General features: G+C 34.7%; 1 protein-coding gene across 9 annotated transcripts in view; it reads right to left on the bottom strand.

The window, feature by feature from the left end:
* LOC113171512 (M1-specific T cell receptor alpha chain) overlaps window positions 1–12,220 on the bottom strand; it is a 48,582-nt gene extending 36,362 nt beyond the window's left edge. Inside the window, exon 1 of one of the 9 annotated variants that reach the window (XM_033326424.1) lies at window positions 12,094–12,220. In XM_033326424.1, the coding sequence (XP_033182315.1) occupies window positions 12,094–12,205 (112 nt within the window). In that variant the 5' untranslated portion in view covers window positions 12,206–12,220. Of the gene's footprint in view, window positions 1–497; window positions 574–2,964; window positions 3,132–3,551; window positions 3,619–5,889; window positions 5,945–7,216; window positions 7,329–8,128; window positions 8,189–8,596; window positions 8,652–9,879; window positions 9,935–12,093 lie in introns of those variants that run through there. The other 8 variants (XM_033326436.1, XM_033326434.1, XM_033326437.1 and 5 more) reach the window with 8 other exon arrangements.
* Window positions 12,221–16,428: the final 4,208 nt, after the last annotated feature.

Raw genomic sequence — 16,428 nt, 5'->3', positions numbered from 1 at the left:
CAACATTTTGATTTTTAATAAATAACCATATAAACAGATATTTTATCAGTTTATGACTTTACCTCTTCACAGCTGTTTTATATTATTAGAATGAGATATTCAGAATATTCTAATATAATTATTTTCTACTTATAACTAACTTATTCTTTTAATCAATGTAATAGATTGCAACTCATAAAAACAACAACAAAAAAATTGAATTGAAAATAAATGTTCTCTTATTGAAGCTGCATATAATAAATACCAAAAATGATACTTATAATACTAGTTAGTATCAGTACTTACTGGATTCTATATTTAATCTGGTTCCACTTCCAAAGACGAGCTTAGTTACACCTCCAGTATTCACACAACATGAAGAACCATAACACAAACTGAACTAACATGTCTGAAATATTCCACAGTTGTGTAAAGTGATGTGTTTAATTTTAAGATAACTTGTGTAAATAATTAGTGAATTTCTCCAGATAGAATTTTGGAATTACATCAGTACTTACTAAGTTCTAGGATTAATCTGGTTCCACTTCCAAAGATGATCTTATTAAATCCACCAGTCATCACACAACATGAAGCATCACAACACAAACTCAGCAGAGACCAACTGAACCAAACTTCATTTAGAAATGTAGCATCTTTACACACAAGTTAAAGTGACATGCACGGTAAAGCTACTGAATAAAATTATGATGATCAGTTTACGTATTTAGATTACGCGGCATTTTATCTTCAAATTTCAGTTTTAAAATATCTTTATTTTTTAGCTTTATTGTTTTTTATTATAAGTCTGGTTTCTAAGCATGCATTGTATGAGTAAGGTTTCTGATCTTTACTTACTGGATTCTATGTTTAATCTGGTCCCACTTCCAAAGATCAGCTTATTTAGACCTCCAACATTCACACAGCATCAAACATCATCACACAAACTCCAGGGTGATAAGCTGAACCAAACTTTAGCTTATTTATTACAGTTTAGTTAGAAATGCAAATGTTGTTTGAAGTTAAATGTAATAAATGGAAGTCATTAGGTTTATTGTGCAGTCGACTTATTGATGACATATTGATGCACCTATTGTGATTTACATTTTACAGTAAGTGTGTGTTAATATTATGATCACATCTTTTATTTCTGTAAATAAACATTTTTTGACCTCTGTTTTCACTGGAGGATTTTTCAGCTGAGGTTTTACATAAACTCTTTATAACACAGGTTCAGTTTGATTGTAAAGATTCTTCATATAAAGATCATTTAGGATCTACACACATACAGTAGTATGTATGAGTACTCACTGTATTCTATGATTAGTCTGGTTCCACTTCCAAAGATGATCCTATTTTGATTTCCAGTAGTCACACAGCATTAAGCTTCATGTCATAAACCCAGAACTAAACTGAACTTCATTTACAAAACTGGACATTTAAGATTTTCAAATAAACTTCTTTAACAAATGGAGCCAGTTTGATATATATTTGACACACATATAATTTATGTCTTTCATTAAATGTGTTCATTCTATATGAAATAAGGACCCGTACTCACTGGGCTCAGTGATTAATCTGGTTCCACTTCCAAAGAAGATTTTGTATTGGTTTGCACCAGTAGTCACACAGCATGAAGCTCCATAACAAGAACTCAGCACACGATTTATTTGATTAGGTAATTTTATCACATAAATAAGCAGCTATTTGCTTCTAACACGATAATCAGAATTAGAATGTATTTATATTCTATTTAGTGCAGAGTGTGTTTTAGTGATGATGCTCTTCAACAATCGTTTCCTAATTGATATATTTATCAGAATTATCATTGTCCTTTGTGTTTGAATGTTGTTGTTTTTTTATGGGAGTTAGATCAACACGTTTTAAAACTTTAATTTAACATTTGGACCAGTTCTCCTGTTCACTCCTCAACATTTCCTAATAATAAAAAATAAAAAACGCTTTACTTACTGTTGTTAACATGCAGCTTTGTGCCACTTCCAAAAATGATCTTCCTATCAGACGTGAATGTCACACAGTGTGAAGGTTCAGTCCATAAACCGGACTTTAGCAAACAGCGTAGACAGAGCTCAGCTTTACTGAGAAGCTCATTCTTACAAACTGAGGCCACATAAAACAGATTCAATGTGATTCAATATTTAGGTGAATTCTCACTGAACCTCAGTTTGCAGTTCTTCTTACTTATAAAAAGTTTTGTGAGAATAAGATCTATAATCTATATCAGTACTTACTGGGTTCTACGGTTATTCTGGTTCCACTTCCGAAGAAGATCTTATATACACTAGTCACACAACATGAAGCTACATAACAAAAACTCTGCAGATTGACAATCTGAGCCAAACTCCATTAAGAAAAACCTCATTTTAAAAAGTGACTGAATAATTACAATCCAGCCACACAGCAAAGCTGCCTTTAGTTTCTTCTACATATAAATTAACACGGAATAAAGCAACTGAACAAAGATACAGAGTGTTTTTAGTGTTAGTTAATCTCTCTAGTATTATTTGTGTATGATTATCTCTGGTTTGTATTAATTGGTTTAAAACTGAAATATCTCTGAACATTTAAACCAGTTTGTTTAATCCTCAAGGGTTCCTACAGTCTGCCTGCACAGAATGAAAGAATTTAACTTACGGTGATTAACGCACAGTTTGGTGCCGCTTCCAAAGATCAACTTAAACCTGAAGTCATATGTCACAGTCTAAAGCCTCAGTTCATAAACCTGACTGATTCCACTCTGCAGTACAACTGCTGTACTGTACAGATGAAAGGTTGAACTTTTACAAATGTGACGTTGTTTAAACCTGTTTGTAACAAGTGTATTAGTTTTTTAAAATGTCACACCTGAGCCAAACTTCATTTAGAAAATACTGTGATTAAAATGTGACTGAACATTATGGAATAAAGCTTGTTCTCTGTTTTTGTCCAACAGTTACATTCTGACCACAGAATGAGAATTTAACTTACTGTTATTAACTTGGAGTTTGGTGCCGCTTCCAAAGATCAACTTGTTAACACCAGCTCCAGTTGTCACACAGTCTGAGGACTCAGTGCATAAACCTGACTGGCTCAACTTCACCCAGATTAAACAAGTAAAAGTTGGAGTTGTGTTCATTTGATAATAAATCGAAGAAATTGTTTTCATCCAACGTTACAATTTGATGCAGAACCAGTTTAAGTAATATTGGTCTGTATAAGTACTTACCAGGTTCAGTGGTTAATCTGGTTCCACTTCCAAAGACCAACTTAGTTCCAGTAATCACACAGCATGAAGAACCATGACACAAACAGAGCACTGACAAACGGAACCAAACTCCATGTAGAAAAATATCAACTTCTAGTCCTGCAGTCACACATAATACAAATATATCATTATAATCATTTTTTTGTAACTTACTGTCATTAACAAGACGTTTGGAGCCACTTCCAAAGATAATCTTATTACCACCAGAGTATGTCACACAGTCTGAGGTGTCAGTCCATAAACCTGACTGACCCAACTGCAGCAGAACTGAACTGATCTTCCAGGTCAAATAAAAAACTATTTAACTTACTTCTTAAACATATCAAATGATTCATTTCCATCACTGTCAGCAGCTGTGAAGTCATCAGAAAGTTCAGTCACCATCAACTTTCATGTTGTTGTTTAAAATAATTTTACTTACTGTCATTAACATGGAGTTTGGTGCCGCTTCCAAAGACCATTTTAACACCAGAGCCAGATGTCACAGTCTGAAGCCTCAGTACAAAAACGTGAGTCGACTATGCAGCAAAACTGTTTCATCATTCAGATTAAAAGTGTAAATAAGGTTGAAATTTTGATACTGGAACACGACAAACACAACTCTTTGCAGATGAAACTAATATTCCTGAAATGACCAGTGACTCAGTTTGTTTAGAACGTATTATTATGGAATAAAGATTGTTCCCTGTTTCTGCCACATTTAGAAAATATTATTATAGAATAAAGCTCATTTACCTGTTTCTGCCAACAGTTACATTCTGACCACAGAATGAGAATTTAACTTACTGTTATTAACTTGGAGTTTGGTGCCGCTTACAAAGATCAACTTGTTAAAACCAGCTCCAGTTGTCACACAGTCTGAGGACTCAGTCCATAACCCTGACTGACTCAACTGCAGCAGAACTGAACTACAGTCCAGATCAAACAAAGGCAAATCACAATTCACATTCAACTAATTAGAAAGATTTTTTAGACTGGATTGAACAAGGCACACGCTTGTTTGTATGTAATCTGCTTTGTAAAATTCTCAATACAAAAATTGTTTTTCACCGTCGGTACTTACTGGGTTCAATAGTTAATCTGATTCCGCTTCCAAAAAAGATCTTATACCCGGTATTCACACAGTGTGAAGCTCCGTAACATAAATCCAGCAGTGACAACATAAGTCAATCATCATTTAGAAAATACCACATTTAAAATCACATTAAATCTTTAATTAATTAAATAAATATCAATTCCTATAACCTATAAATTTTCACCATAAAATGAGAAGAATTCAACTTACTGTCATCAACATGAAGTTTTGTGCCACTTCCAAAGATAATCTTGTAATTACCAGAACCGTATGTCACACAGCCCGAGGCCTCAGTACATAAACCTAACTGAAGACTGCAGCATCGTCCAGTCTTTATGTTTCATATGCTCATTAATCAAAAATATCTACTGTCAGCAGCTGTGAACTCTTCAAGTTGTGTTACCAACAGTAAATATATCAACATTACTTAAAGGGGGTATTTACCGGACAGGACCACTGACACAAATCCAAAACCAACAATGGGTCAGTCAAAAACAAACAAGCATTCAGTTTCCTACAACAGAAAAAACTGATCTCTAAATATTTGATGAGACAAAGGCATTGAAACTCAACCTTTTACATCGTGCACATTTAGACACTTAACGTCTTTTTGCTGCAGATTGTTTTTGGTGTTTATCAGAACTTACGGACTTCAGCGATTAATCTGGTTCCGCTTCCAAAGATCGTCCTAGCTCCAGTATTCACACAGCATAAAAAACCATTACACAAACTCTGCACAGACACACTGGACCAAACTGAACTGAGAAAAATACCATTTTTAAATATGACTGAATAATTACAGTCCCGTCTATGAAATATTTAATAATAGATTTTATAACTCTATATAGTGTATTATAATATATTTATAATTAAATTTGATTTACTGTGTATGAACATTTGTTAAACTAATGAAAATCATTTATCTTCCTTACTGTTATTAACATGGAGTTTGGTGCCACTTCCAAAAATCACCTTGTCACCACCAGAAGCATACGTCCCACAGTCTGAATCCTCAGGACACAAACCTGACAGACTCACTGTCGTCCTGCTTAAACTAAAATTTATATTTTCCTGACCTTTGACCAAAAGTCAGTTTATTGCATAAAACACATTTGAATCAACAATCTTAACACAAGATGATTAAAAACCAATATTTCATGTTTCTGCAATGTTCTAATGTACTAATCCCGTAATACTACAAATTAATAAAAAAAAAAGTAATATTGTTAATCTAACTATTCATTAATTACTAATCAGCACTTACTGGGTTCAATGGTTAATCTGGTTCCACTTCCAAAAAAGATCTTATTTGCAGCATTCACACAGTGCGACACACTCTGACACAAACTCAGCTGGCAAACTAACCAAACCTCATTTTGAAAATTACAATTTTTCACTACAGAGTAAAGTTACTCAACAGGTGAGTGATTCCAAATACTTTGAATACTTCTGATGTGTGTGTACATAAGTAATATTCAAAGTTTTCAGTTTTTCTACTTTGAACGAACATTTAAAGCAGTCCGTCTGTTCACTCCTGGATATTTTTACCACTGATTGAAAAAAATTAACTTACTGTCATTAACGTGTAGTTTTATGCTGCTTCCAAAGATCATCTTACCCCCAAACCCTGATGTCACACAGTCTGAAACGTCAGGACATAAACCTGACTGATTCGACCATGGTCCACAATAATAAAAACAAATGTATTATTTTAGCCCACCTAATCAAATATGTTCAGCCATTAAAGAATTCTGTCACCAACGTCTTTTTCAAATATAAGTAAACAGGACTTACTGGACTGAACCACTAACACAGATCCAGAACTGAAGATGAGTTTCTCATGTCCACCAACATTCACACAGCATGAGGGCACCAGACAAAAACCTCACTCAGCCGTCAGACTGCAGCACCAAACTCTGCTTTACTTCAATGATCTGATTCATTTTCCCCAGATCGTCTTCTATAACTTTTAAAACTCAACGTGAGCCAAACACCATTTAGAAAATGTCATTTTTAAAACCTGAATAAATCATTAGTGAAACATTGAAACCAGAAAACTTACTGTCATTAACATGAAGTTTTGTGCCGCTTCCAAAGACCAGCTTGTCATTAGAGCCGTATGTCCCACAGTGTGAAGCCTCAGGACATAAACCTGACTGACATCAGATCATTCAAACGAAGCCTGATTTATTTAACGGACATATGTTTTGTTTTTTTAAAAACTGCAGTTAAAGTAATAAACATTTGAGATGATCACAGATATTTACAGCGACTTAAAGGGTGAATTTAAACTTTGGTTTAGTTCAGTCTGGTTAAATAAACCTGGTTTAAACGTCTCAGTTTAACACGTGAAATAAGGATATTCTTTCCAACATTTTTTTTATATTTCTATTTTTTTGCAATATACTAATCTATGTGAATAAACATGTATTTAATTATAATGTTATATCCAAAACAAAATGATAATTTATATTACATATTAAATATATTTTATTTACTGAGAATATTCTGTTTTTGGACAGAAAGGCTCCAACTGAGCTGTTGAATTTATAAATGTGTAAAACAAAATTGGTCAATTTATTTCAAATGTATATATTATTATACTAAATTGTTTTTAGGGTTGTTCCACGTAAATAATATATTGTTCTTGATCAGTACTTACTGGGTTCTACATTTAATCTGGTTCCACTTCCAAAGATCAACTTATTAAATCCTCCATCAGTCACACAACACGAAGCCTCGTAACGTAAAGTCAGCACAGAAGAACTGAACCAAACTTCATTCAGAAAACAGAACAGTTGATTCAAAGGTGTTAAACTCACTCATATCATTATTTTAACATTCACATCTTTATCAACTTTTTGGTAAAATTGTGGTTATAGGTCTGAAGCAGCACTTACTGGGTTCTATGGTTAATCTGGTCCCACTGCCAAAGAAGATCTTAACTCCAGTATTCACACAGCATGAAGCTGCATAACACAAACTCAGCAGTGACATTTTTAACCAAACGTAACTGAGAAAACTATGATTTCCACAGAACTGGACATTTACAGTCACACTCAGAAGTTGTCATTTCTGCACAAATCAAAATATAAATCGTGTTCAGAGTAAAGATTTTAGTGATGATGCTCTCACTAAGACTTTCATACTTTTTGTATATTTACAGTTTTAAAACTGAGCTTTTCTAAGTTGAACCAACATTTAAAAACTTTTTTTTCCTATTCACTCCTGATCAGTTCTTGTATTTTACTGGTCACCACAGAATTTAACAAATCTCACTTACTGTCATTAACAAGTAGTTCTGTGCCACAAACCTGACTGACCCGACCCCACAACAAATCTGCACCAGGGTTCAGATTAAATCAAAACTAACGTTCTTTTCTCCTTGTTGTGAGACTGAAGTACAACAAACTCCACTTTTAAAATGATAGAACAAAGATTCAGTGTGGATTTAAACTCAGACTTAGCTCAACATTTCACTTTTAGATAGAGTTTAATCATGACAGGTTTTAACCAGGCCCAGTCTTTTTCTAAGCCATTTGCTTTTTTGACCCATTTAAATAATTATTGTTGGTGTCAGTACTTACTGGGTTCAATGATTAATCGGACTCCACTTCCAAAGATCAACTTGTATCCACCAGTATTCACACAATACGAAGCTCAGTAACACAAACGCAGCAGTGACAGCCTGAACCAAACTTCATTTAGAAAATGCCACATTTATATAATTACTGAATGACCATTGAACATTTTGTTCGTCTGCTCACTCTTTGTTTCTCACAGTCAGATTTGTACCACAGAATTTAACTTACTGTCATTAACATGGAGTTTGGTGCCGCTTCCAAAGATCATCTTGTTATTACCAGAGGTGTAAGTCACACAGTCTGAAACCCCAGTTCATAAACTGAGTGACTGGATTATTTGCAGATTAAATAAATAATCTGGAGTTGTCTTGTTATGTTGTCTTGCTTCCTGAATATTACATTTGATGATAATTTAAAGGAATCGTTTCCATTCAACGTTACAATTTATCAGCACTTACTGGGTTCAGTGCTTGATCTGGTTCCACTTCCAAAGACCAACTTAGTTCCAGTAATCACATAGTGTGAAGAACCATAACACAAACAGTGCACTGACAAACTGAACCAAACTCCATGTAGAAAAATATCATTTTTTCAGTCAAACATAAATTTGACTGGATTTAACTGACGTCCTGCAGTGAAATATCTACAATATGCCATTGAAATCAGTTTTTGTTCAGTTAAAATACTTTAACTTACTGTCATTAACATGAAGTTTGGTGCCACTGCCAAAGATCATCTTGTAAATACCAGTTCCAGATGTCACACAGTCTGAAGCCTCAGTCCATAAACCTGACTGACTCGACTGAAGCAGAACTGAGCCATCATCTAAAAACTTTAACTGTCTCACTTATCATTCAGACTAAACTCTGCTTTGAAAAGGAGCTAAAGTAAGAAGATAGAAAACAAAAACTATTAAAAATCAGACCAAACAAAATCATCATGACAGAAACACATTCAACTTCAGACACTTTTCTACCGCTTCACTTCTAAAAAGAAGAAGAAAAAAGACTTTTTATTACTGAAACCATCAGTTTTGGTTTTATTTATGATTTGATGCGAAAACTTTTAAAGCAGCTTTTTACTGATGTGGTTCTGGTTTATTTTGATGTTTCATGTGAATTATCTGGTTTTTAAACATCTTGTCAGCTTTTGATATCGTATTTTATAAATTCATTGGATTTAACTTCTCAAATATAGAAATTTCTATTAGTACAGCAAAAATTGAAAAACAGATGAAACTCACTGGACTCAACTGTCACTTTGGTTCCAGACCCAAACAGGATTTTGTCGTAGCCTCCACTTTTCACACAGTGTCGAGTGGCAGCACGAAAACCTCAAACTGTAACAGCTCAGTTTCTGTCTGAAGCCTAAAACTAAAAATCATCTACGATGCGATTTCTGACTAAAGGAGCAGAAAGACAAATGTTTTTAGATTCGGTTCAGAGCTTCAGAAGAAGATGGAGACAATAGAAACCCTAATTTAATTAGTGTTTTTAAATTTAAATACGTCACATGAAACAAGTTTCCAGTAATAAATGAATAAATGCAGCAGCTCCTCCATCGTATCAAGTCACATTTCTACATTAGTGAAGCCGATAAAGGATTTGGTGTTTTAACCAGAGTAAAGTAAAGAGAAAAGAGAGCAGCACACTTACAGGTCTCCACAGTCAGTTTAGATCCAGCTCCAAACAGGATCTTATCAAGTCCAGATCCTTTCACACAGCAACACACACGCTGTCAAAAACACATCCTGACAGACACGACTAGCATCCCCAAGATAAACTGAAACTGGTGATTAGCAGAATCATTTAAACATTCTCAAAACTCACGATGATCCAGAATCATGTTCTGATTAATCACTAAAGTCCATCGTGAGTTTTTAAGCTGCTGATTCAGTCTCGACTGTAAAAACACAAAGTTTCTGCTGTGAACTGAGAATATTCCTGATTTTTGTTTTTTATTATTCTGTGTTTTCTTACTTGATCCAACAGTGAGTTGAGTTCCCAGACCAAAGATCATCCTCTGTCCTCCTCCAGTTTTCACACAGCAGGAAACACTTTAGCAAAAACTATCAGATCACAAAGATCCAGAACCAACAACAACTACAAATGTGAAAACGTTTCTTCAACAAACTGAAGCAGACTTCACTGAAACTTTTAATGTCACATTAAAAGTTGATTTTCTTATTTCTTCTCATTTTATTAGACACTAATGTGGAGAAAACCTGAACGCTGTGGATGATTAATTAAAGTCTTAATAAAATGATTACTACAGAGAAACTAAAACTCGTAATGAATTAAAGTAAAACTGAAGTTCAAAATGTAAATTATCGTCTTCCTCTTATGATTTGTGCCCCTTTGCGTTTTTTTCATTGTCCTCGCAGATATCTGCTGTTATTTATGTGTCTCGGACGAGTTTAGTGAAACATGCAGAAGAAGAACTGTTCTTCATCAAACTCAGCGTCTACACAACTAAAGAAGAAGTTCTGCAGCATTCTTAGAAAATTCATGATGTCCATGTATAATTAGAAATAGATAATAAACCAATGATGTTTGAATCACATTTAAATAAGAAACTGTCTGCTGAAGTGTGAAAATGTTTTACTTTGGTTTTCAGAGTTTGAGCTGTGTCCTGACGCCACAATGAGCTGAGTTCTTCTCAGGAACTCAACCCACTGAAAACCTCCAGTTAACTCAGAACCCGGGTCCAGAGCTATTTCTACGAACGTCTTGAATCACGCTGATGATTCTGTTGGACATTTAAAGTGTTCTCACTATTCTCACTGTCCACTGTGATTAAAGGCCCAGTTCTTTTAGAAGGCGTCAGGTCACGTCACAGCGCTGATTTAAAAACTGTCAAACGAACAAATGATCATCTGTAATTTTCTTACCTGATTCAACAACCAGTCGAGTTCCTTGTCCAAAAACCAGTTTCTCTGCACCAGTTCTCACACTGTGACTGACGCCTGACTAAAAACCTCATTCAACTTCGATTGCTTGAGATTAATTCACTGAAATACTGGATTTTTTTTTTTAGACAAACAGGAAATTAAAACATATTTCTACCAAATCAAAAAAACGTTTAATACTGATGCAGTTTTTATTTCGGATCCTATTTGCGTTTTCACACTTTGAACCATTAAACCAGGTTTTACTGCTGCACCAGTTTAACTAACGACATCAGAGTTCAACCAGTGTTCACATTTAAACCAGATCATTTATTTTCGTTTTACAGAAACTCAGTTTTAAACCTGACAGAAACATTTCTCAGAGAAATGATCATCTCATGAGTTTTGTTCTGTTCAGTCGGACATTAATATCAAAATGCCGGTTTTTCAGTTTCAGCTGAACAACAAAGGTTTAAACGTTAAACTTACGGCTCTGGACGTTCAGTCTGCTGCCGGATCCAAACACCAGTTTACCATAACTCCCAGTATTCACACCGTGACACAGCACAGGACAAAAACTGCAGCCTCAGTGACGACTGAACACTAAACGAGCATCTCAAGATTTAACCATGGTTAGGGTTAGGATCAGTCTTAAACTAATAAATCGTGAAGAACTCCCCTCAGAAACATTTCTGCTTTAATCTTTTTGATGGTTCATCTTTTAAATGAACCACTGTTTTTCCTCCTGTTATCATTCTTCATACAAATCGCAGCCCAGTTTAATCATTTCCATTATTTTGATGTAAACTCACGACTCTGGACGTTCAGTCTGCTGCCGGATCCAAACACCAGTTTACGAGCTGCTCCCCCAGTATTCACACAGTGACAAACCACAGAACAAAAACTGATCCGAGTTCAGCCCCTTCCAGACTTTCTTCCAGAATTCTTACCTAATAAATCTGAACAACTAGAAACAAGTCATTAATTTTCTATATGTGATTTCATTTACCGATCATTTACTTTACTGCACTGATGCAACAGATCATTTGTTAAACTCACGACTCTGGACGTTCAATCTGCTGCCGGATCCAAACACCAGTTTATCAGCTGCTCCCCAAGCATTCACACCCCGACACAGCACAGGACAAAAACTGATCCAGCTCCTGTTCTTAACTCCACCTGATCCTGACCCACACTGTTCCTGATCCTGATCCACTGTTTTGTCTTAGAACTGAAGAGCTTTGGTGTTTCTGAGTCTGTGACAGAATCTGGAGTCGTTAAAATACAAGAACAAGTCTCAACTTACGACTCTGGACTTTTAGTCTGGTGCCGGATCCAAACATTAGTTTACTGGAGGAGCCGACTCCAGTTTTCACACCATGAGACACGACAGCACAAAACTGATGGAGTTCAACCATTAAAGTTCCAGATCCACAGTTTAACACAGACTAACCGTCCATCTTCAAACTCCCTCCTAATAAATCTGCTTCATTCTTTCAGTAACTAAACAGTCATCATGAGTCTTAAAGAGGTTTCTGTTCTATGATGATTCTGTTGTGAACTATGGGTTAAAGTGTGACATGTTTAACTAGCTTTCTCTTTTGTTTTTTTAGATCTCTCATCATCATCTGTTGTTTTATTAGCATCATTGCTAACAGGTAACTATGGACAGGACTCAGTGTCCATAATAAATAAAGACATTCAGCGTCAGACGTGTATCTGCAGCGACTTCATGCAGTTTTCAGTTTGAGTTTTGAACATTAGACTGAAACAACGGAACGTGCCGAGATCATCCACAGGACAAAACACACACAGGACAAAAACTGGTTCAGCAAAAAAAAAAAAAAAAAAATCAATAAACCACCATTAAACATTTTCTCCCTGTTCTGTTTCTGCATTTGATTTATTTCTCACCTGACTCAACATTTAGTTGAATTCCTCTCCCAAACACGACCTTCTCTGTGCCTCTCGTCACACCGTGAATAACGACCGACTAAAAACCTGCAGTTAACTCAGTGTTCAGGGTCTTTTCTACAAACATCTCACGACTGTTGTTAAAAGCTCAGTTACAGTTAATCTAGAAAACATCAGGTTGTCACAGCAGCAAACTGTAAAAATAATAATGTTAGTTTCCATCTCACCTGGTTCAACAATCAGCCGAGTTCCTCGTCCAAAAACCAGTTTCTCTGCGTTTCCTCTCACACTGTGACTGACGTCTGACTAAAAACATCTTAGTGTTTCACTCTATAATTACTCCCTGTATTTTGTTAACATTTAATCTACATAAAAACGTATTAACTGGTAAATCCGACCATGATGCAGCAGTAACCAAATGTGGAGCTTCAAATTCTACTGTAATTACTGTAACACTGATGGTTTCATGTTCTTTTACTGACATATTCTTCATCATATGATGATATTCTGTCATTAACTCAACATTAGCTGAACAAAGTTCTGCTTTTAAACAACATCTGCTACAGAAGAATCATTACTTACAGCCGTCTACACTCAGTCTCGTTCCTTTTCCAAACACAGTCCTGTAGCCTCCCTGACCAGTCACACTGAGACACGCAGCTCAACAAAAACCAGTCAAACCAGTGGCTGCACTGGGAGCAGTTTAACATGCATCGTTAAAACATATGATTCTGATTTTTGTTTGAGTAAAAAAGCTTTTAAAGTGAGTTCATGAGATTTTCTTTGACTTCCAACTATTTTGTTTCAGCAAATTTCAGAACTTGTCAAAACTATTTTAGAAAGTAAATAAAAACTAAAAATTTCACATAATTTTAGATTTTGCATCTTTTTATCTGCGAGTATTTTTACTTTTTAATCTGTGTAAATTGCCGTCTAATCCTGTAATGTAGTTTTTTTCAGTAAAATAATTTAATTCTACAAAAGTATCAGTCCTCAGTTTTATAACAGACAGTTTGAAAGTGTCCAGATCAGTTCGCTTCAAACGCAAAAACTAGAATAGAAAGACAAATTTACTTTTTCTATCAACACATTTTAACATGTGAAACCAATAAAACATTAAAAATAAGGATCTTACCAGTTTCTACCGTCAGTTTGGTTCCACTCCCAAAGTAAAGTCTGTTCACTCCCTGACTTTTCACACTGTGACTCACACTGGGACAAAAACTACTTTTATATACTATATACTTTTAATACTTTTTATATTGGAATAAGTAATGAGTGTTTTGGTGCAGACGCTTCACATCGAGTTCTCCCTGCTCCAGCTGGAGTTTTACAAAATTCCCCCGGATGAACACAAATACAGAACAACTGCTGTAAAGCCTGATGTTATTTTTCTATCAACTTTTTTCTAAACTATATTAGATATAAAATTTCACCAGTTTCAACTCATCATCTCTACATTTTTATTTCATTCACATCTTTTATGCCGTTTACTCACTAATGTTCCATTTCAATATGATTTTATGTCATTATTCAGTGTTTGTGCAGCTGATGTTACAAAACCCTTTGGATCTTCACTCGTCTCACGTTTTATCCACCTTTATGTCTAAATAGTTATTTCTGTTTTTCAATAATGGTATAGAATTCAACCAGTTTACGTTTTACATTAATTGTTGTTCTACATGTGTCCAGTTCAGTCCTGACACTATAAAAGTACAAACTAAAATAACTAATGAAGTTAGTTCTGTTTCAATTTTAGTGTGAAATTCTTCATCTTACCTGTTTCTACAGTCAGTTTGGTTCCGCTGCCAAAATAAAGTTTGCCTGTTCCCTGACTATCTACCTGTGTTTTTAACATCTGCATTCATCACTACACATCAGGAATCTAATAAATACAGAAAAACTGCTGAGTCTGCAGACTGCACAAGTCAGTGAAGCTTCACAAATAAATCAAAAGAAAATCACAAATACAAACATTTTAAGGTTTTAAAATGTTATAAAATATTCATCTTACCTGTTTCTACACTCAGTTTGGTTCCGCTGCCAAAATAAAGTTTGTCTGTTCCCTGACTATTCACACTGTGACTGTCACTGTGACAAATACTGCTGCTTTCTGTAACTCAAAATGTTTCTCTCATTTTAGATATGTTATCTATGTGTTTTTAACTTTCTGCATTTATCAGTATAGATCAGAAACTGTTGGACAGTTTGCAGTCTGCACAAGTCAAACTCTACAAAACTGCAATACAAGTTAAATCAAATGTTTAATGCTAAAGTTTTATCAAGACTTTAAAGCTTTAAACTGCTATAAAATGATCCTCTTACCCGTTTCAACATTCAGTTTGGTTCCACTGCCAAAATAAAGTTTTTCTCCCTGTTTATTCACACTGCAACTCGCACTGTGACAAATACTCAGACATGTGTTTTGTGTTGTTTTTAAGACAAACTAAAATAAAAAGATAAAATAACAAGTTCCATTAACATTAAAAGTATTTTAATAGTACATCTTAATCTTATCAGTTTCAACAGTCAGTTTGGCTTCACTAGTAACGTTTAAATCCTTCCTGATTATTCACATTGTGACAAATCCTGCTGCGTGTCACCTTGTCTTGTTTTTATATTTTTATCCAGGTTAAATCTGAATTTAACAAACTTTAAACTGACATTGTGATGTCAAATCATACTTCAGCTGCTGTTGTTGAGCAACTCCATTTTAATCGTCTATTTTTAATGGTTTAATGTCTCTAGAAAAACATCATGTAAACGATTTATCTTACCAGCTTCAATCATCAGTTTGGTTCCACCACCGAAATAAAGTTTGTCTCCTTGATTATTCACACTGTGACTCACACTGTGACAAAAACTGCTGCTCTGTCTGCTGTTGTTATTTACATCATTTGATAAACAGTAAATAAACATTAAACAGGATTTAGCCCATTTTTAACTCTTAAATTCATCTTTACTCCTCTTTTACTTTATAACCTGTGTCCCGCTTGGTCTGCATCAATAAAACTCTAAAGCACTACGATAAAGTCCAATAAAAAGATTAAATACTGCTAAACTAAATAAATAATACTATTTATTTTAGAATAATAATATTCATTACGTGTGATGTCAGCTCAGATTTCCCGACTCTCTGACATGTATGATTTGTCCAGTATCACCTTTTTTTGCCGTTTAATCCAGTTTGAACCTAAATCTTTGTTTCTAACTGTACATTAACTGTTTATCAGGATTTTAATTTAGATTAGACAACAAGCTATTTTGCATCAAACTCTACAAAAATTAAATAAACTGAAATTCAACTTCAAATAAAGACAAAACATGTGAACTGATGATGAAATAATGATCTTACCTGTTTCTACAGTGAGCCTGGTTCCACTTCCGAAATTAAATTTATTTCCTCCCTGAGAATTCACACTGCAACACGCGCTTTGACGAATACTGCTGCACTCAAACCAACACCGAATATCCCAATTAAATCTTATTTTCCCTTCAGATTTTTATCATTTTGACTTTGGCAGTAGGTGATGTTTCAGAATAAATTCCCAGTCAAGTTTTATTGTTCTTGCGCAGTTTGTCAAAATCAACAATCCTCACACTGACTTCAGAACATCCACTGTGTCTGATCCAGGTTCTTCTTCTATTAAACTCTGGGATAGAGACTAAACAGTAGTCCAGTCCAGAGTCTTAGGGAAATGCATTTGTTTGTCCTCAGTGTCCCACA

Source organism: Anabas testudineus, chromosome 17 (genome assembly GCF_900324465.2).
Source record: "Anabas testudineus chromosome 17, fAnaTes1.2, whole genome shotgun sequence".
NCBI lineage: Eukaryota > Metazoa > Chordata > Actinopteri > Anabantiformes > Anabantidae > Anabas > Anabas testudineus.
Note: the sequence above shows the minus strand (reverse complement) of the source record. Positions and strands in the feature narration are given on the sequence as shown.